This window comes from Anopheles gambiae, chromosome X (assembly GCF_943734735.2).
Source record: "Anopheles gambiae chromosome X, idAnoGambNW_F1_1, whole genome shotgun sequence".
NCBI lineage: Eukaryota > Metazoa > Arthropoda > Insecta > Diptera > Culicidae > Anopheles > Anopheles gambiae.
The window spans coordinates 9403578-9425044 of NC_064600.1; the positions used below are offsets into that span (position 1 = coordinate 9403578).

At 43.1% G+C, this 21467-nt stretch overlaps 1 protein-coding gene across 1 annotated transcript; it reads left to right on the forward strand.

Annotated features, from left to right (window-relative positions):
• Nucleotides 1-9232: 9232 nt before the first annotated feature.
• On the forward strand, nt 9233-13784 carry LOC133393092 (uncharacterized). The gene is made up of 2 exons (XM_061656513.1): nt 9233-10544; nt 13549-13784. Exons 1-2 carry the CDS (start codon nt 9398-9400, stop codon nt 13554-13556), a joined length of 1155 nt encoding a protein of 384 aa, XP_061512497.1. The 5' UTR covers nt 9233-9397; the 3' UTR covers nt 13557-13784.
• Nucleotides 13785-21467: the final 7683 nt, after the last annotated feature.

Sequence of the window (21467 nt, forward strand, 5' to 3'; positions counted from 1 at the left end):
TCAGCCAGCTCCTTTGCTGTTTATATAATTTATTGATGAATTTCAACTACTTATAGTAGACAAAAAAATGCTTCTGTACGCTGTTGACGGCCAAATCTTTAGATTTGGAAACAACAGTAATGGGTGCAATAGAAAGTAAAATTAATAAAATATCTTTACTGATTGGTGTGCGTCGAATCTCTTAAAACTGTGTGTCGAAAAATGCAGCGTTGTTAGTGTTTCACGCAAGAAGCATCTCTTAGTGTGTTCTATAGCCTTGACCCACTAGCACGTTGTAGTAGCTTTGAACTCACGCTGACCAGGGTGGCCCTCAAACAGGGTTTTCCAAGTTGTGCGCGGTGAAAAACAATGTTCACATTCGAAAGTGACTAGGAAAATCCGGTAAGGAATGCCATCGTTTTGCGGAATGGGTAGAACTTGATCGGCCGTCCAGGCTTGACACTTATCGTCCAGGCGATCATAGAAACCCTTAAGAGGGTTCCCTTACCTAAACAATAGAATTTAGTGGCCTTACCTTGGGTAAGTGGATATATTCAAACGCTTTAAATGAGAAGTCGATAGACGTAGGAAGGACATAGCTCTTGTTACTATGTCCGTATTTTAAGTGTTCATGTTTATACGGTTTCTGCTTTGGATTAGAATGCATAAACTGCTCCTGCTTATGGTTACGATGTACAAAATGTTCCAATTGTTAAGTGTTTTTCTACCCTTCTCTAAGCTGTGTGTTTGCACGAAAACAAGGCAAAGTAAACAAATAATAGACTGTCCCCGAGTGACAGCGTAAACCGAGCTAAACAGACCATGTTGGGAGCAGGCAGCGCAGGTAGTTTAAATCCCCACTTGCAGAGGGCAGCACCTCGCAAAAGTATCCTCGGGCTGTTGACCCAACAGCCCGAAAACCCGAAACTTGTGCCAGCAAACCGGGAATATACTGGTCATGGTCAGTAGCATTCGACAGCGACAGACATTTGCAGTTCTGTCTGAACTCTTCCGGGTGTGTTGCTATCATTGTTTTGCCTGGAAACAATCCATTTACTTCCATTTATCCATTTATTTATCCATACGGAGAAGATCTAGCTGTCTCGTATTTTCGTCCTTGTCTGTATGTTGTAGCGCCATCTGGTGGATTTATTGAAACTTATTCGAGCTATTATTAAGTAAGCTCTGTTTGTTTGTACACATTTGCCTGTCAGCTGCGTATTGAACATATTAGAATTCTGTAGAGCAGATATGCTACAACATAAAAGTGACACTCGTGACCTTGGCACCATTCATGACAGTATTCTTACGTTTCATGACCATTACAAGCCCGTGATAGACAAGGTGAATCCGAATGCTTGGTTTCGTAATGAGGAACGCTACAGACTTTAAATACCTGATGTGCCTGTAAGAAGTCTAATCATCGCTAGTTCGCTCAATTCTAGAGTTTAATTCAGTAATCTGCAGCTTGGATTAATGAATTTCAGGTTCACTATTATTATGTGACTTGGAGGTCCTTCTAATAATAATAATATAAGCTACCGCGACCGTTGCTCTTTATCAGGATTACAACCCTTACATTAAAAGCGACAAGTAGCCCAAGTTACTTTCAATGCTCAACTCCTAGCTAGCGAGATTGACGTTCCATATTTGTTAGAAATCAGTGTTAATGCTAGCAATACTCCAATGACAGTAATATGCAAAAAAAATAATTTAGTGAGTGTTATGACTACAGCACTTGCACCCCATTACTTAAAAATAAAGTACTATTTTCTTGGACGTCGTGCTTAAATTAGGCCACATTATTAGTGTTTTAGTAGGGCTGATGAAAAAAAGGTAAATTATGATCAAAAATAAAATTAATTCAAATATAATGAATGTTCAACTACATGTGATGTCCATTGAGTACTAAGAATAAAGTTATATACTATGTCTAACTTTGGACTTAGAACATTGTATAAAAAGTTGCATAAATTTAGGCGCCCAGATGGTGCAAACGACAGCCCTTCAGGAGTACCTTACAAACTCCCTTTAAGAGCGATTGGTTTGCAACTGTTTGCGTCAATGTGCCAACGATGCTCATTGCTTTTGAAACCACTGCAGCCCGACCCCATGCCCTACATTGCATACCTGTAGGCGCCATATCCAGCTGCCGATATATTGCTGAAAGCAATACAGTTAATCGTTTTATTTTTCTAAACAAAGTGAACCAAAAAAAAAAACACACACACACACACAAATCTATCACAGCGCTGTGATAGCCGCACATGAGTGAGGCCCGGGCCTGGGAGGTGTGTGGGCCAAATCGACCAACCAAAAGCTTTGCCGAAGTTTGTTATGTCAATATTTAGCCCCACGGACAGTGGATGATGGCTCACGCTGATTCGTGCCCTGACCTTCGTGTGTTGTTCCAGCAAGAGGGACGGAGGGGGACGTGGGCAGTGGAGGGATATGGCATCACAGGTAAGCCTTCCCCGGAAATGGAAATGGAATCGATATCCCGTGCAAACCCGTGCGAGCCCGTTCCAGCAATTTTTGTCTCGATCAAATTTACCAAATGTCTCATCCCGATCGGTTTTTAGGCGTTGGTTATCCCATCCCCCCCCCCCCCCTCGCAAACCAAAACATCCCCGCTTGTGATAGGGAAGATTGGAAATATAGACACCTCTTCGCTGAAATTGGAATGCCCGGGGTGTGTGTATGTGTGGGTGTACATCAGCCATTGAAGACATGGTACGATTTAGGCAGTACGCCGTTCCGATCGAACCGGGCTCCAGCCAGCATCGACGAGCACCCCGTTTTTTGCGTGCAAACAGTTCACACAAAATCACTGCCCAGGCGGCCGATGATGTGTTGGTGATCCGCTTGTGCTACCTCACTGTCAATGTTTTTGCTGTTTTTTGCTGCTCTCCAACTCCAACATACAAAACGAATTACCGGGCTGCCGAGTTTTGTCGAAAGCTTCGTCTCCATTCGGCACCATGGGAATGTTGCTCGTTTGCTGGGCAAAACACGAATCGACGAGTGAGCAGCTGGTCATACACACACACACACACGTGATGCCACTCGCTTTTAACTTATTTTTTAATTTATGAATATGGAATCAGCACGCAAGCGGCGTGGGAAGAGCGGGAACTCTTCGACGCGAATCAAAATTCATGCCTCGCTCCGTACCGTTCGTCGCTTGGTGTGCCGCTTTTTTTCTGATTTTTCGCATGGTTTTTATTCGCGGACCACCCCACCTCCTCCCCGCGCGTACACTTTTCCACCCACAGCCGTTCATTCATTCTTTCATTCGCTGCGCCTTTCACGTTGCGCCGCTGTCTTTTGAACGCGTGCGTGTGTAGGTTTTGTTTGCCAGCATTCCAAGGGGGTGGAAAAAACGCTCGAAAAGGCAGACACATTCCCGCGCCGACCGTTTGGGGACGCTCGCGTACAACACGGTACGCCGGGGCACTGTATCAACAGTCGGGAGGCGCGCGCGCGAATATCATGTTTGGTGATGTTTTATTTCGACGGCGTGTGTGTGTGTGTGTGTGTTGTAACGGTGCGCCCGAAACGGATACGAAGGCAGATATTTCAGCAAATATGCGATGAATATTTAGGGCAAACGATTTCTCGTCATTGTGCGTTTGGTTTTTTTTTTGTTTTGTTTTGCGTTTCGTTGCTTGCTAGCTTTCAATCCTCAGCAGCGGTATGTTACAGCACGAGCAGAAATCAATGTTTCCACTCCATCGGTAGCACGAACTTGGTGGTGAAAAACATGAAACGAAGGAATTTCAACAAATCTAGCTAGCTCACCTGTTGTTTTTTTTCTCTCTCTCTCTCTCTCTCTCTCTCTCTCTCTCTCTCTCTCTCTCTCTCTCTCTCTCTCTCTCTCTCTCTCTCTCTTTCACTTTCATTAAAACTTGAATCCGAACAATCATGTCACTGTAGTGCTGATAATGAAATTAAATTGCAAAATGAGTAACACGTTTGACGTTTGACGTTTAACGTAAAAGTCGCTTTCGCATATCGCTCAGTATATTTTCTTGAAAATCGCGCTGTTTATCACACTATTTTTCGGTTTCTGTATAATCACAATATTTTAGAACACCGTTCGTATATCGTGCATTAGTGCGTTTATCTCTGTGACCCAAAAACTCGCGCATATTTCGCATTTCGGATCGCGTCGGAGTTCACGCGTCCTGACCGCCATCGCTCTTGTTGCTGCAACGACAACCTGCACCGTTTCCCGTAGAATGGCCCGTATTTGCAACGCCTGCACTATGGAAATTGCGGAGGCATCTATCAGCTGCTGCCTGTGCGACTCTCCATTTCATCAGCGCTGCACTTCGGTTCCCGCTGATCTGTTCCTGCGCATTTCGGAATATAAACAATTACACTGGTGCTGTATTGGCTGCAACAACGTCTTCATGAATCCGCGCACCAAGTTCGTAAAAGACGCAGCCATGCAATCTGGATTCCAGGCGGCAATAACGACAGTAGCCGAAAGCATCAAGACCGTTATGGAGCCATTGACTAACGAAATTAAAACTGGGTTTGCACGGATGAGCCAACTTGACCTAAAAACTCCACGTAGCAGTCACCCTCCCGCAAAAATTCGTCGCATAAATCCATCCAAACGTTTGTTTTCCGATGTCATTAAGGACAATCACGCATTGTTTACATTCGGTGCTACGAGCAATCAAAGAAATAGCCAAAACAACAATACGAAGCGAATTGACGATGTTCAACGCAAAACTCATGCACCACCTGTGATAACTGGCACAAAAAAGGATATAGCAGCTTTTCCTATCAAAATAGTTCCCGCTCATTCCGCGGTGCAAAAATGCGCGTTGTATATTTCCCGGCTCTCTCCCGATACAACCAGTGACCAAATTGTACAAATGGTCAAACAAGCTTTATCCATTGACGATGCTACAGCATACTGTCTTATTCGCCAGGGTACAAATACGGCTACACTCTCATTCCTGTCGTTTAAAGTGTTAGTGCCTTTATCACTACGTGACAAGGCTCTTTCCCCTGACACCTGGCCTCTTGGCCTATCAGTACGTGAATTTATTGACTACCGAACTCAACAGCCGAGTGCAAATTTTCGTATACAACCGCCAATGGGTCTCTCCACCCCTACAACTTTGCCTACGGTGCTAAATATTCGCTCACCGCCACTGCTGGATCACACAATTTTATCGGCACACACTCCACGCACATCACCAACACCGCAAACCCACTAATATTCACCGGTATTCAGTCCACGCACATCGCGCACACTTACAACCACACAAATCATCCTGACACGTCTCAAGAAACGAAGAACACCGGCGCTGAAACAACGTTAGTAAATAATAATTGCACTTACCAGACGATTGTTTTTCCTACAACAAACAACATTTTTTCCACTGAGGCAGTGCTTGACGAAAGGCGCACGCAACTTAATGATCGTGAAACCAAAACAAACCATCGCCAAAGAACGGACACTACACTCACACAATCGCACGGCTATCATGTCAATCCTACAGGGGTCGCCTGCCGTAATAATACTGACGAATTATTGTTCCTGTACCAAAACGTTAGAGGATTGAAATCTAAATGCAATCAAGTATTTGACTATGTTTCTACAACCCACTATGACGTTATTATCCTGACTGAAACATGGTTGGATTCAACGATTGATTCCTCGGAATTGTTCCCGGATAATTATACAGTGTATAGAACAGACCGCAGCACCAAAAATAGTAAAAAATCAACCGGTGGCGGGGTTCTTATTGCCGTTGCTTCACACCTACGTACAATACTTTGTCCTACACAGGATACCGTTGAGCAACTCTGGGTAAGAGTTTATGGTAATAAACGTACTTTTATCACGGGTGTAGTGTACATTCCTCCAGATTTAGTAAACAACACTACTACCATGCAAACTATCTGCTCCACCATAGATAATATTGCTTGTGCAACCACCGATACGTTTCTCCTATTCGGGGACTTTAACTTCCCCAATCTTTCCTGGAACACCGATGATTCTAACGTTCCTGCACTGCGAATCAATTATGAGAATTCACGAATTACGGACAACTGCCGCTCTTTGCTTGACTGCATCTATAGTAATGGGCTTTCTCAGATCAACTTTATACCTAATGCATCGGATAACATTCTCGATCTCATAATTGTCTCTGACGAGATCCTACATTATTGTGCCCCACCGGTGGTGTCACCCTTCCCTATGGTTGCCGTTGATGTTCATCATCCTCCTGTTGAACTACACTTAACTGGTGCTGGCAATACAGCTCGTTCCTGGCGTTCTACCGCACCAAACCGTGAGTCCGGCACACGTAACTACAGGCGAACTAACTTTATCCGTCTAGCTGAACTGCTTCAATCTACTGACTGGTCTTTCCTGGAAGGTAATCCGGATGTTAACTCAGCATTGGAACTATTTAACACAACACTACTGGCGCTTATATCTGATTGCTGTCCTCTAATGCCACCGCGTCGCAGTCCACCATGGTCTGATGCACGTTTACGCCGTCTAAAGCAAAACAAAGCGTCATGCTTTCGCTTTTACAGTACAAATGGTACACAACACTCCAAATTAAGGTTCATTGCTGCCCATAATGTATATAGAAGCTATAACAGACAACTTCATACTCGTTATCTCATTCGAGTGAAATTCTCGCTCATCAGACACCCAACACGATTCTGGAGGTATGTTGAATCAAAACGCGGTAACAGCTCGCTCCCCGATGTTCTCACATATAACAACGTCTCCACAAGCAGTAAGGAAGGCATGTGCAACTTATTTGCTGATCGTTTCAAGGACTGCTTTACTACGGATGATGCAAGCTTATCATTAGAAGCAGCTTTAAATAATGTGCCCCGTGATGTTGTTGACATTGACGTACGCGATATTATTATCTCGGTAGATACTGTACTACGTGCTCTGCAGCAGGTCAAAACCTCATACAACCCTGGACCCGATGGTATTCCTACGGCAATCCTTGCCAAATGCCGCGAATTTTTAGCAGAGCCTCTGTCTCAAATCTACCAACTCTCTTTTGCACAAAGTACTGTACCCACGGCCTGGAAATCCTCTGTGATGTTTCCGGTGTACAAAAAAGGGGATAAAAACTCTGCTGAGAACTACCGCGGTATAACCACCTTGCCTTCTTGTGCCAAGGTGTTTGAGATCGTCATACAAAACTCGCTAATGTATCACTGTCGTTCTTATATTTCTACACGCCAACATGGTTTCTTTCCTCGACGCAGTGTTACCACAAACCTGGTGGAATTCGTCTCCAACTGCCATGCAGCCTTTACTTCCGGAGCTCAGATGGATGCAGTATACACTGATCTTAAGGCTGCGTTTGATCGTGTGAACCATCGCTTGCTGTTGGCTAAGCTCGCCCGGATCGGTCTCTCTACTCCGCTGGTGAATTGGTTCAGGTCCTATATCTCTGAACGTAGCTACTACGTACAAATCGATGGTGTCTCCTCTAACGTTTTCGAGAGTTCATCTGGCGTCCCTCAGGGCAGCAACTTGGGACCACTGCTGTTCTCGCTTTTTATTAACGACATCACACTGGCCATTACGGAAGCAGATTGTCTGCTTTATGCGGATGATGTTAGGCTGTTTCGTATCGTACGTAACACTTCCGACTCTCTTTCTCTGCAAAGATCGATTGATGTTTTCTCTGACTGGTGTATCAATAACGACCTGCTAATTTCTGTTGATAAGTGTACGTCAATGTCTTTCTTTAGAATAGCTAGTCCGATAAGGTATATCTATAGCATATCAGGGACACAACTACCGCGGTGCAATACGGTCAGGGATTTAGGAGTCACCCTGGATCGCAAACTAGATTTCCGACAACATTACTGTGATATTTTAGACAAAGCTAACAAAATGCTAGGATTTATTCGTCGACATTCGAGAGAACTCAATGACCCACACTGCCTGTTAACTCTGTATAAGTCCTATGTTCGTTCCATCCTCGAGTTTAGTTCTACAGTTTGGTGTCCATTCTCTAGTGTTTGGTCCAATAGAATAGAAGCTGTCCAAAAGAGAGTTACTCGTATTGTCCTACACTTCACTCCGTGGCGTAATGTAACCCCTCGTCCATCGTATCATACTCGTTGTTTGTTGTTTGGTCTGGACACACTTGCTAGGAGACGTGATAATGCCCAATGTACGTTTTTGTCCAAACTTATTGTCGGTGAGATAGATTCGCCAGAACTACTGGCTAGAGTCAACATAAATGTCCCTCCTAGAGTGTTCCGTAACTACAGACTAATAAGAACTGACCTTACAAGACGTGCATACAGCGAGAACGACCCAATGACTGCGATGGCCCGTAAATTTAATCAGCGTTACATTTCATTTGACTGGCACCTACCTACTAGATTTTGTTGATCCGTTTTGTCATTGTACACTGCGTTAGTTATTTAAGTTTAAGTTTTAATTCAGTGATAAGGCCGCTTGTTTGGCCAATCACTTAATACAATAAACAACAACAATACAACAGTGAGTAATAATTAAGGTCGTGTTTATACACTCGAGTTCAATTCCGTAGGGCACCGGCACTGAAAGCGCTTTTACGATATAAGCCAGCTGTTATACAGCGGTTTTTACTTGATTTCGCAACCGTAGCAACATTTCACGCATCTGCAGCAATTGACAGGACAACGGCATCAGTTGTTTACGGAACGTCATCGCACTTGATATCACAAGCTCGGTACACAACGGGTTTTGCGGCTCGAAGCAATCATTTAACCACCGGCTGTAGACGTGTTCAAAGCAATGCACACATCTGAAAATCGAAGGAGCCGAGTTAGGTAAAGTGTTCGTCCCTTATAATTGTGAATTTACGTGAAAAATTATAGTCGACTTTTTCTCTAAACCTTGTAAACAAACAATTTTTTAAGCTGTCTATTGACCTGAATCCGTTTAAACGCATGTAGTTGAATACTTGCTTGAATCCGCAACACTGCAGTTGTGATATTGAGTGCCGCACTTGTGATATCAAGTGCGAAGGTTGCGTTAAGCGTGATTACGTTCCGTTGCGTTAAATGTTGCTTCTTCTTCTTCTTCTATTTGGCGTAACGTCCTATGCGGACATGCCGGCCTATTACAGGCTTTCGAGACTTAATTCATTACTACGCTTCCGGATAGCCAATCCTTGTGTCATAACCATCGAAATGTCAACATCACCAAATGGACCAACCTGGTAGCGGTTGGCTGACAGCGGCTGTCAACAGGTGGAACGGGAAAAAAGTGCGCCACTGGAGCAGCGTCGGGAGAAGCGTACAAACGGAAAAGATACAGAAGTACAAATATACGAGTGAAATACAACAAATTGGCGACGAGGAAGTACGAAAACCACGTTATTATACCTAAGCAAACTAAGCTTGTGTTGTTTTCATGGATCCGGCGTCAAAGAAGACCGAAATTCCTGCTGCTTCTGTCACCACACGGGCTGCTGCTAAATCTGCCAGTACCGGAACACCTACGGCCGATTCTTCTTCAAACCTTCCTACTGGCGTCCTTGCTACGGACAATTCTGCTACTGCTAAGCCTATTTCTTCGAACACTTCTACTAGAGGCCCTGTTACGGCCCATTCTGCTGCGGTAAAACCAAAGGCATCCAGTTCTACTACATCCAGCACATCGGTGCCCGGCTCAAGTGTGGGTGAAGGTACCGCTCTGTCTGTTTCGGTCCGGGGGATAACTACTGCTGTTACGAATATGTCTACAATGTTCTCTTTTGAGCCGTTTGATCCAACAAACTGCAAAATCCAGAGATGGTTGGAAAGGTTGCAAATTGCCTTCAAAATCCATCGAGTTTCCGAAGAAGACAAACGTGATTACCTTCTCCATTATATGGGTGGTGCTACTTATGACGTGTTGTGCAACAAGTTAAAGAATGCAGAACCGCAAACTAAAACGTTCCAGGAAATTGTTTCCATTCTTCAAGAGCATTTCAACCCAAATCCTTTAGAAATTTTGGAAAATTTCAAGTTTGCAAATCGGAAGCAAGCTGAAAACGAAACACTGTCTACGTATCTAATGGAATTGGAGAAGCTAGCACAAACATGCAATTTTGGGGATTACCTCGACAAAGCCTTGAGGAACCAATTTGTATTCGGACTCCAAAACCGTGCGATCCAATCGCGGTTGCTCGAGGTGCGCGACTTAACATTGGCTAAAGCGAAGGACATAGCTTTTAGTATGGAAATGTCAAATCGAGGCGCAGACGAAATACACGGCGCCGGTGCAGCGTATCCAGTTCAGCACATCAGCACCACGAGCAAGAAGAAGAGCAAGCCAACAACGGTTCAAAGGAAAACAGCTTGCTATCGGTGTGGAAACGAAGAGCATTTTGCGGATAAGTGTCGACACCGGAATGCAATTTGCAACTACTGCAAGAAAATGGGACACTTGGATAAAGTGTGTCGTACAAAACTACAACGAGCAGGAGTACACACACTGGAGTACGAGCCTGATCTTCCTGCCTGTGACGATGACGTTGTGGATGTGCTCAACCTGAGAGCAGTGCAAAATCTGGCGGGTAAGTTTTTGCTGGAAATGGAAATCTCTGATAGAAAACTTATTTTCGAGGTGGACACGGGTTCTCCAGTATCACTAATAAGTAACAGGGATAGATTAAATTGTTTTCCTAACACATTGATGAAGAAAAGCAATGTAAAATTGAAAAGTTACTGCAACGGTGTTATCAACGTTCTTGGAGAGATCGAAGTGAGAGCAAAAATTAAAAATTTAGAAATTCCTTTGCCATTGCTTGTCACAAAATCCGACAGAAATCCTTTGCTTGGACGTAACTGGATGAGAACTATAAAGTTAGATTTGAATAAATTTATGCATACCAGTCAAGAAGTTTCATACTGTGAAAAGGAAAATTTCACTCCATGCTCAATACTAGAAGCTCTACTAAAAAAATATTCGGAAGTATTTGAGGCAGGAATAGGCAAAATTGAAGGGTTACAAGCTTCATTAACTCTTCGCAAAGAAACAAAACCTATTTTTATCAAAGCGCGGCCTGTCGCATTTGCTGTCCGAGATGCTGTAACCAATGAAATCAATAAGTTAGTTGAGGAAAACGTTCTAGAGAAAGTGGATCATTCTGAATGGGCTACACCTATTGTGCCAGTAAAAAAATCAGGGGGTAATGTAAGATTATGTGGTGACTATAAAATCACGGTTAATCCAAACCTATTAGTAGACGAGCACCCACTACCGACAGTTGAGGAATTGTTCACAAATATTGCAGGCGGGGAAAAATTTTCTAAATTAGACCTTTCCCAAGCCTATCTGCAATTGGAGGTAAGCCCCGATTGTCGGGATATTTTAACATTAGCAACCCACAAAGGATTGTACCGCCCTACCAGACTAATGTACGGGGTGGCATCGGCACCAGCAATATTTCAGAGGTTAATCGAACAGATTCTACAGGACATTCCAGGAGTAACTGCTTTTATTGATGATATTAGAATTACAGGGCCAAACGATGAAATCCATTTAAAAAGATTAGAAGAAGTACTAAAAAGATTACGAAAGTACAATCTAAAAGTAAACAAAGCTAAATGCGAGTTTTTCGCAGATCAAATAGAATATTGTGGATACCTAGTTGATAAACATGGCATACACAAACTACATACAAAAATTAAGGCCATACAGGACATGCCGGCTCCGAAATCCGTAGATGAATTAAGATCTTTTCTAGGTTTGGTAAATTATTACGGACGGTTCTTCCCAAATTTAAGTACTGTAAACTATCCTTTAAACAATCTTCTAAAAGATGGAATACCATACGTTTGGGACGAGCATTGCCAAAAGGCATTCGCTCAGGTAAAAAGGGAAATGCAAACGGAGAGAGTACTGGTACACTATGATCCTAACCTTCCTCTCATATTAGCTACAGATGCCTCACCCTACGGGGTAGGTGCCGTCCTTAGCCATAAATTTGCCGATGGAACCGAAAGGCCATTACAATACGCATCGCAAACTTTAAACAAAACTCAACAGCGATATTCTCAGATCGACAAAGAAGCCTACGCAATCATTTTCGGAGTGCATAAATTTCACCAATATTTATATGGACGGAAATTTACTCTGGTAACGGACAACAAACCCTTATCACAGATATTTTCAGAATCCAAAGGATTACCAACGATGTCGGCAATGCGAATGCAGCACTATGCAGCTTTTTTACAAGGGTTTGATTATAACATTCGTCACCGGAAATCTGTAAACCACTGTAACGCCGATGCATTGTCAAGGTTGCCTTTACCGTCAGAGGATTCTGATAGAAGAATAGAGGATTCCGATTTAGTTGAGATCAACGTAATCGAAACATTGCCTTTAACAGTTCCTGAATTGGCAAAAGCCACAGCTGTAGACCCAAATGTTGAAGAACTACTGCGTGCCCTCAGAACGGGTAAAATAATTTTACCGAAACACTGTTTTGGTATTGATCAAAATGAATTCGATTTACAAAGTGATTGTATTATGCGGGGGAGTAGAGTTTACATTCCGCCTTTATTAAGAGAAAAGGTATTACAGGAGCTTCACTCTTCTCATTTTGGGATCTCTAGAATCAAATCTTTGGCAAGAAGTTATTGTTGGTGGCCCAACATAGACAAAGAAATTGAAAATATTGTAAATAACTGCCAACCCTGTCAAGAGACAAGAGCAAACCCACCAAAAGTACCGATACATTGCTGGGAGAAAGCAGAAGGGCCTTTTCAGAGGGTGCATGTGGATTATGCTGGTCCTTTCATGGGAAGCTACTTTTTTATTTTAGTGGATGCTTTCTCTAAATGGCCTGAGGTCCGTGTCGTCAACAACATGACTACCGAAACCACAATTAATGCCTGCAGGGAAATATTCAGTACATTCGGAATTCCTATGGTTTTGGTTAGCGACAATGGCACTCAATTTTCGTCAACGGAATTTACCAGGTTTTTAAAGCTAAACGGGGTGATTCATAAATTTAGTGCACCTTACCATCCAGCGACAAATGGACAGGCCGAGCGTTTTATTCAAACACTAAAATCAAAGCTGAAGGCAGTAAAGTGTAATCGTACAGAAATTCCAGAAGTGTTGAGCAATATTCTATTGTCTTACAGAAAAATAATTCATCCTAGCACTGGTTTTTCGCCCTCTTTGTTAGTATTTGGAAGGCAAATACCCAGCCGTATTGACATAATGATTCCAACTTCAAACTCGAACAATAGAGAAATCATAAAAACTAAAGATTTTGAAATAGGACAAAGAGTAGCTGCAAGGGAGTACATTAAAAATAACAAATGGGAATTCGGAAAAGTAACAGCAAGATTAGGTAAACTGCATTATGAAATAGAGTTAGATGATGGACGAACTTGGAGACGTCACATCGATCAAATGCGCGCTGTGGGTATTAGTATGCAAAAACCCATAAATAGGAACACTTCTTGGCAAGGCAGAGAGACTACTTCGCATAATTTGGAATCAGAAACTAATACCATCCCGAAAAATAGCAGTACACCAGAACTAATGACAGATTGTGGATCTAGGTCAATAGTACAAGCGCAACCATCCAACCCTCCACCAATGAGTTTTCCATCAGAGGCTCCATGTTCAGCGGAAATACCACCGGAAGCAAAACTGCGGCGATCAGCAAGGAGTATCAAAACACCACAAAGGCTACTACTGTAAATAACTATTTCGGAGGGAAGAGCTGTCATAACCATCGAAATGTCAACATCACCAAATGGACCAACCTGGTAGCGGTTGGCTGACAGCGGCTGTCAACAGGTGGAACGGGAAAAAAGTGCGCCACTGGAGCAGCGTCGGGAGAAGCGTACAAACGGAAAAGATACAGAAGTACAAATATACGAGTGAAATACAACACCTTGCTACTGGGGGACGGTCCATTCTAGGCTTGAACCCATGACGGGCATGTTATTGAGTCATTCAAGTTGACGGCTGTACCACGGGACCGCGTGCTACGCTTGCGAAATCAATTTAAAAAAAAACCCTCAAAGCTTAATATACAGGGTGTTCAATAAGTTCGAATACACTTACAAAATGTGATTAAAAATGAATAAACAAGATAGAATGTTTCAAGTCAATTCCTATGGAAGCTTCTTGAAAGAATCGCACGCGACACGCACCTGGGTCCATCGGCATCTCGTCCCAGAACCTGGAATAACCTTCTTAAATTGCTCAATAGTGTGCACTTTATGTTCGCTCTGCTTGTACCAACATACATGACCATACATAAAAGTCCGGTGGGTTGGGATCGCGGTAGCTGAGAGGCTACAAAGTCTCATCGAGAAAATCAGTCAAATTGCCTCGACATCACGCTTGGACGATATTCGCCGTGTGGGCCGGTGCATCGTCCTGTTGAAAGACGTAATGAGCCTTCCCGTACAGTTCCTGAAGTACTGGGGCCACAACCTTCTCCAGAACCTCAGCCTTGTAGTACACGCAGCATTGATTTTCACGTTTTTCGCTAGAAATACCAGTGGGAGCTTCCCACGTTTGCATACATCGCCCAAAACCATCACTGACACGGCGTTTTGGTATCTTGGGATGTGTATTAGGGATGGGAGGACCTGGCCAACGTCGGTGACCACAACCGACCATTTTGGACATTGTATGGCTGTTGCAAGTTGAAGTGTTTCTCATCAGAGAACACGAACTCATGAGCAGCGAGCCGCGAAAGTAATACTTTAGTTCTGACCAGCCTCTTTTTCGCTGTAGCATCCGCTACTCCGTGAACCTTGCGCTTCTCGTACGGCTTGCAACCGAGATCCTTCGTAATGATGGTTCGAGCAGTCCCGATCGACACATGAAGGTCAGCAGAGGTCTTCCGGATCGAGCGGTTCATTTTTTGGCGAAACTGCTCCCTCGCCATTTTAACGGCTACTGGCGTTCTTGCCAAACGCGGCCGCCCGGATCTCCCACGGTCATTGCTCGAGCCCGTCTCACGGTACCGACCGATGGTGGTGTAAATGAAATTCCGCTTCATGCCATGTTGTTTCAACCGCCGGAATATATCACTGGTTTGCTCACCTTTCGCAGACAGTTTTACTACGATAGCGCGGTACTTTTTCAGCGTGCTTAGTCAACAAACAACCTGTGACAGCAAGTTGACATTTTGTTGCAAGGTTAGTGTGTATATGGGACTAAAACTGACATCGATACCGTGACACTAAGTGTACCTGGTACAAAGCTACACAACGATGAAAAATTGTATTTGAACTTATTGAACAAACCCATTTTAAAGCGCATCTTTGGTTGAATACAATTGCTGAATATGTCAGATCGTAGCTGTCGCATGGGTACAACCGGGATGAAGGATATTCTGACAGAGTAAAAATTTCAGCTTTCTGGCTTAAAATAAAGAAGGAACCACTGTTAGAAAATCAGTTAATAGCGCGAGCCACACACACACACTCACACATAAATATCATTGCATGCAGCACACTTTTGTCAAACTTTCAGCGCACACACCCAAACGACAACAACCTTCAAGTCGTTGTTGTAAACGCGCTGGCCCTCCACTATCACAGGCCGCACCAAACGCTAGGGGGGTAAAAGTTGTCGACTTGTGACACTTGGACCACTCGCCTTGGTGCTCTGTGTTGCCCTCTCGAGCCCCTATTCACCCCCCCCCCCCTCCCTCCCTCCCCGCTCCCCGTTCCTCACTACATCCTCTAAAAGCAATTTTCCGGAATGAGCTAAGTGAAAAGCTATTTGTACTCCCAGCATGTACGCGTGTGTATGTGTGTGCGTGTGTGCTCGTAAACGAGTGCAACCTGCACTGGATGGGTGGGCAATGTTTCACGTCAATTCACTTGTTCCCCTTCCCTTCCAGTTGCTCCTTTCCGTAACTATTTCGACGGTGTTTTGGCGTTGAGCTTTCCCCGCGCCTGCCCGTTCGAGCTTGCTGCCTGTTTTGATTGTTACCCTTTTTTTGTCGTTCTTTTTCCCTGTTTTCGGGGCTCCGTTCCGTTTGGCAGTTTGCAATTTCCTGACCTTTTGAGACGCCACCGCGGAGGGCTGCGGTTGCCAACAAAAAAAAACAAAAATAAAAATAAGCAAAACAATCATCATTCATCAGTGTCGACGCCGGCTTCCCCTTTGGCCCAGGGCCCCGGAAAACCGCACGTCCTCAAGAGGGACACGTATCGCGGCGGAGGGTTGCACAGCACTTTGTACTTGTCTGATGTACTTGCCGTCTGCTAGCTGGGTGAAGCGCGGATGCAGCGTGACGCTTCGTCGTCGTGGGCTACGATCGTCATTCCTGCTCGAGGAAAAATCCAGTTGTAGCTCGCAAGCTTACAGCCCAAGGGAAAGCATCCACGTTAACATCAAAGCGGTGCAATTAATGGTGGTGCTGGTAGTGGAGCCGTCTCCATACCGCCCCAACCCAGCTGGCTTGATGCAAAATTTCACACTCACCCGCAACAGTTCCGGTGAAGTTCTTTAATAACATCGCAGGAACAGCGGAAGCGCGAAAACAACCCGTTTCCCGGGAAATACCTTCTGCTCGCCCCCATTTGCATTCACTCAGCTGGGTGGAAAAAGGGCGAAGATTGATTCGCCGAAAATTCCGCTTGGCTAACGACTGCAAACAAAAGCGGGTACACACACAAACACACACACACGCTCACGCACGTGTGCACGGAACACTACGCGATCGGATTGTGCAGTCAATTCTTCGAAGCAGCAAAACCATACTCTACGTTTCAAAATGCACGGTGTCTTCACGGCACGGCTACTTCCGTACGCGAACTACCGCCGAATAGACGCAGGCATTTGATTTAATAGCTTTAATTGTTTCAGATTCGTCTTGATTTGTTTTCCAAGAAGTGTGCGGAAAGCGCGCGGCCGTTGTGTTATGCCGTTAGTGCCATTTGATCGTTTAATTGCGGCTTCACCCTTATCCGTGCGGTGTAATTGCAGCAGAACATGTTTGGAATGATTTGACATAATCCTGAAGTGGTCTGTGCGTGTGTGTGTGTGTGTATAGTCGCTTTAAAGCTACTTGCTGGGTGGGAAAATCTTGCCGTGGGAAGCATTTCCGAGCATTCATGCAGTGGCGCCCTCTGGACAGGTGAAGCCGAGTGCTGTTCAATCATGCACAATTGGTTGTGCAAACACACGACAATTTTTTGTTGTTCATTCGGCTTACGTTATAAAGTCCGCGAAATCTCAGCAAAACGCCTAAAGTTATGCCACGCATACAGCAAATGCTACATTCGAAACTCAGCCAACTAATTGCAATGTGCACATTTGACAATCCTGAAGCTATGCAATCTGTGAAAGGCCATGATTTTACTTTCAAATAAGACAGTATAAATAAAATAAACTGACGCGTACAAAACTGCTCTTGTTGGCTTTAACAATGTAACTTATTTTTATTTATGCTATATTTTCTTGTATACTAATAGTTGTAACAGTACGAGTGTGTGTCTTGCTCGCCTCGATGTGATGTTAGTGCGCAATTGGGGAAGATATAATCCGAGTTTCTAGCCTGGCTTTGTCAACCTGGCCACATTTCCGTAATGTATTTCCGGCTGGATCTCAATCCTTCAATGATCAATGATACTCATGTCACAAGAAACATTTCCTACAACTTTTACGCTTTTTTTATTCAGGAGGAACGGACACCTTTTACACTTAAGCATGTCTAACGAATGCTTTATTAAGAGTGCACTAGGCCACTTCGTTGTAACATGTCTTTTGAAGATGCGAAACAGTCTTTAATGTTGTAAAACCTTTAAAACGTCTGTTAAAACTATCTGTTAAGACTATCTGGTAAAACTATAATTGGGGTTTTGATGGCTGACGTCTTTTTAGCACGTTTTACGTCTTTTTCGTTGAGAGAAAGGCATCATGATCAAATGATGTTATTAAATGCATATTGAGTCTTAACTTTCCATTCATTTATGTTTATGTTCCGTTGTTAATGTAAAACGTATAGAAACCTAGTATTTCTAGGTTCTTCGGTAGGTGTATACCGCAGATTCTTCTTTTGTGAAATATATTTAATTTCCATTTTGCTTGGTTTGCAGTGGGTGATTTCATTTTTATTACATTCTTTTATTACATTCCGGTCAGGTGGTCGTCAACTTGCACTACTTAACAACATGCCCGTCATGAGTTCAAGCCCAAAATGGACCGTGCCCCTATACGAAGGACTGACTATCCTGCTATGTGCAATTAGTAGCCAAAGAAGAAGAAAAAGAAGAAAGAAAAAAAGAAACAAAGAAACAAAGAAACAAAGAAACAAAGAAACAAAGAAACAAAGAAACAAAGAAACAAAGAAACAAAGAAACAAAGAAACAAAGAAACAAAGAAACAAAGAAACAAAGAAACAAAGAAACAAAGAAACAAAGAAACAAAGAAACAAAGAAACAAAGAAACAAAGAAACAAAGAAACAAAGAAACAAAGAAACAAAGAAACAAAGAAACAAAGAAACAAAGAAACAAAGAAACAAAGAAACAAAGAAACAAAGAAACAAAGAAACAAAGAAACAAAGAAACAAAGAAACAAAGAAACAAAGAAACAAAGAAACAAAGAAACAAAGAAATAAAGGAAGAAAACACAAACAAAATAAACAAAAAAAAGTAAATAAATAAGTGAAAAAATAAATAGATTTATAAATAAATAGATAATAAAGAATAAGAAGAAGAAGAGGAGGAGAAAGAAGAAGAAGATAATCTTTTTTAAACCATTTAAATCAAATTGTATGGATGAAATATCAAAGTGTATGCAGCAAAATGAAAAAAAGATATGTCATTCAAAGAATTTAGATAAAAAAAAGTTAATAATTTTGATTTTCTGTTAGGAAATTCCTTATATTTGTTAATTATAATTAATTAATAATTTTGACTTGTGTTTAAAAATTGTGCGAATATTTCAAAATCATCTCTAACAATTGATCTAGCGACTGTGCAAAGAGTCAAATTTCTCGCCTTGACTCGAATCGATAAAAAGAATACAATTGACGTTTCCTCTACCTTTAATTCGTAACTGACCGTTAAGTTTGAAAATGTGACCTTCGTGTGAGTACCGATCACTCGTAAAGAGAAATTGAATTTAATAAAATTTATAAAATTCAAGTATCACGTTCGCAACAAAAACGCAATTGCAAACACGTACTCACTGCTTCACCTATTTAAAGCCCTAAAAACCAAAAAAAAAATGTTACACCCAAGCGTGCTGTCTCACTAAAACGCTACATGCGTGGAAAGTACTTGTAGTGGCAATTGGCAAACCCGTTTTTTTTTTTTCAATTAAATCAATGCAGAGAGCAGAGCCACGCGCATCAAATCATGAAGCAAGCTCTCGAAACGGCTCTTGCACTCGCAACAAGGCAAACGACATAACTTGAACACAGCTTGCAAATGATGCTGTCCAAATGCTGCTCAATGTTGCAGTGGCTCAAAAAGTGGCGCCCAAAGCTATGCAACTGGTACAGTATCGGACATTAAGATAGGACCCTTTTTTTTCAATGCACCGTACACTTGTTTTGCCACGTTACTTGTGTTTGTGTGTGTGTATGTGTGTATGTGTGTGTGTATGTGTGTATTAGTGTGTGTGTGTATGTATGTGTGTCTGTGTGTGTGCATGTGTGTGTGTGTGTGTAGTAGTAGTAGAAAGAGAGTGTGCTTTTTAATGTGTATTTGCAAGTGCGCGTGTTTGTGTCTGAAATACATAGCTTGCCATGATGTCATATTGCGTTGAAATTATTCTTATTATGTGTGTTATCATGTGAAACATTGTGCGTTTACACTTGGATAAAAACTAAAGTTTGCATCGACAGCAGCGCTTGTTCCTCGGACGAAAATGCAGGTGTGCTGTTTCATGAATGTGAATGCGACACCGGTGCGAAATGGACACACGCACAATAGCAATGAACTCGGCATTCCCTCACAGGTGTTTCTCCAGTGCACGCCATTGAAAGGCCTTCGTGCATCTCTGCGTTGCACGTTGTGTGCGAATGGTAAACTTTGTGCGTTCATTGAGCTGGCGCGCAGTTGTTCTTTTCAATGGGCGTTTTGTTTCATGAGCGCGGCAGTATTCTTTTCTCGATTTTGAAGGGAAGACGCTTACTCGCGTACTCGTTGATAGTTTTTATCCATGCGATGTTTTCGCTGCTCCATAACGATGTAGTTCATCGCGTATAGAAGTAGAACGCAGGCAGAGCACGGGATCAGCCGTGTCCAAGTTTTTAACCAGCGCGTTCTTGACGGTCCAAGCAAGCAATGTTAGTAACAATGGGTCGAGGTAAACGTTGTACCGATCATCAGCGCCATATGTAAAAGCGAATGGCTGCTGCTGGCATTAAGCGCAAAAGGATCGAGTTCGTAATGGAACGATCGCGCACTTTTGTGGCAAACGCGCTTCGGACAACCGAAACGTGCTTAGACAACTGAAACGCGCTTGGACAACCGAAACGCGCAAGTCAACCGGACGTCCTCAGAAGACCACGGCGAAAGAAGACCGTAACATTGTTAATATATCGAAAACACACTAATCGCGAGGGCGGTGGTCCTGCTTATCGCACCGAAAACCTAACCCAAAACACAAAAAACTACTTACAAATCTATCCGAAACGACCTACTTGTGAAACAAACACACACATCAATACACATTCAAACATACATCCACACACACACACACACATGCACACACACATACACACACACACACACACACACACACACACACACACACAAACACACATACACACACACATACACACACACACAAACACAAACACATACAAACCACACATAAACTTGGCCCAACGGGTGCACGGTGCGTTAAAAAACCAATGCCCTATCTTTCTGTCCGATACTGTATCACCCCCCCCCCCCCCAAAATGTGATAAATTCATTCGCACAAACCTGTCATCCGATTGACAAACGTGTTCCCAGCCCGGGCAAGGGATGGCACTCCAGTGCCAAAATCCAATCAGAAAAAGATGCGTGTGATGGTAAAAACCTCCCTGTGAAAGGGGTTAAATATCAGCAAAAACCGCCTAAAGCTATGCAAATATCATCACAAACGTGTGCCTGCTGCGTGATTTGCAGCAACAAAAAGGCTACCGATACGATCATTAAATGAAAGAGCACAACAACAACAACAACAAAAACACGCTATCCACCACAGCAAAAGGGCGGGGAGAAAGGGTTTCGTTAGCAAAAAGGAAGGCACCACTTCAAAACCGGTTTGATAAGTTGCTTATTGCCCCGATTGGGCATAACGGGACGGTCCTGAGCACCCACACAGACGGACTTTGGAAAATGCCATTCCACCCACACACACACACACACACACACACACACACTGGCAGTGGGTGTCACTTCGGGTGTGATGATTTATAATTTAATTATCGCCGAATTCGAACGCAACTAAATCATACGCCAGCCAGGATTGGTCTCTGATCAGAATCAGAGCATAGCAAAAAAA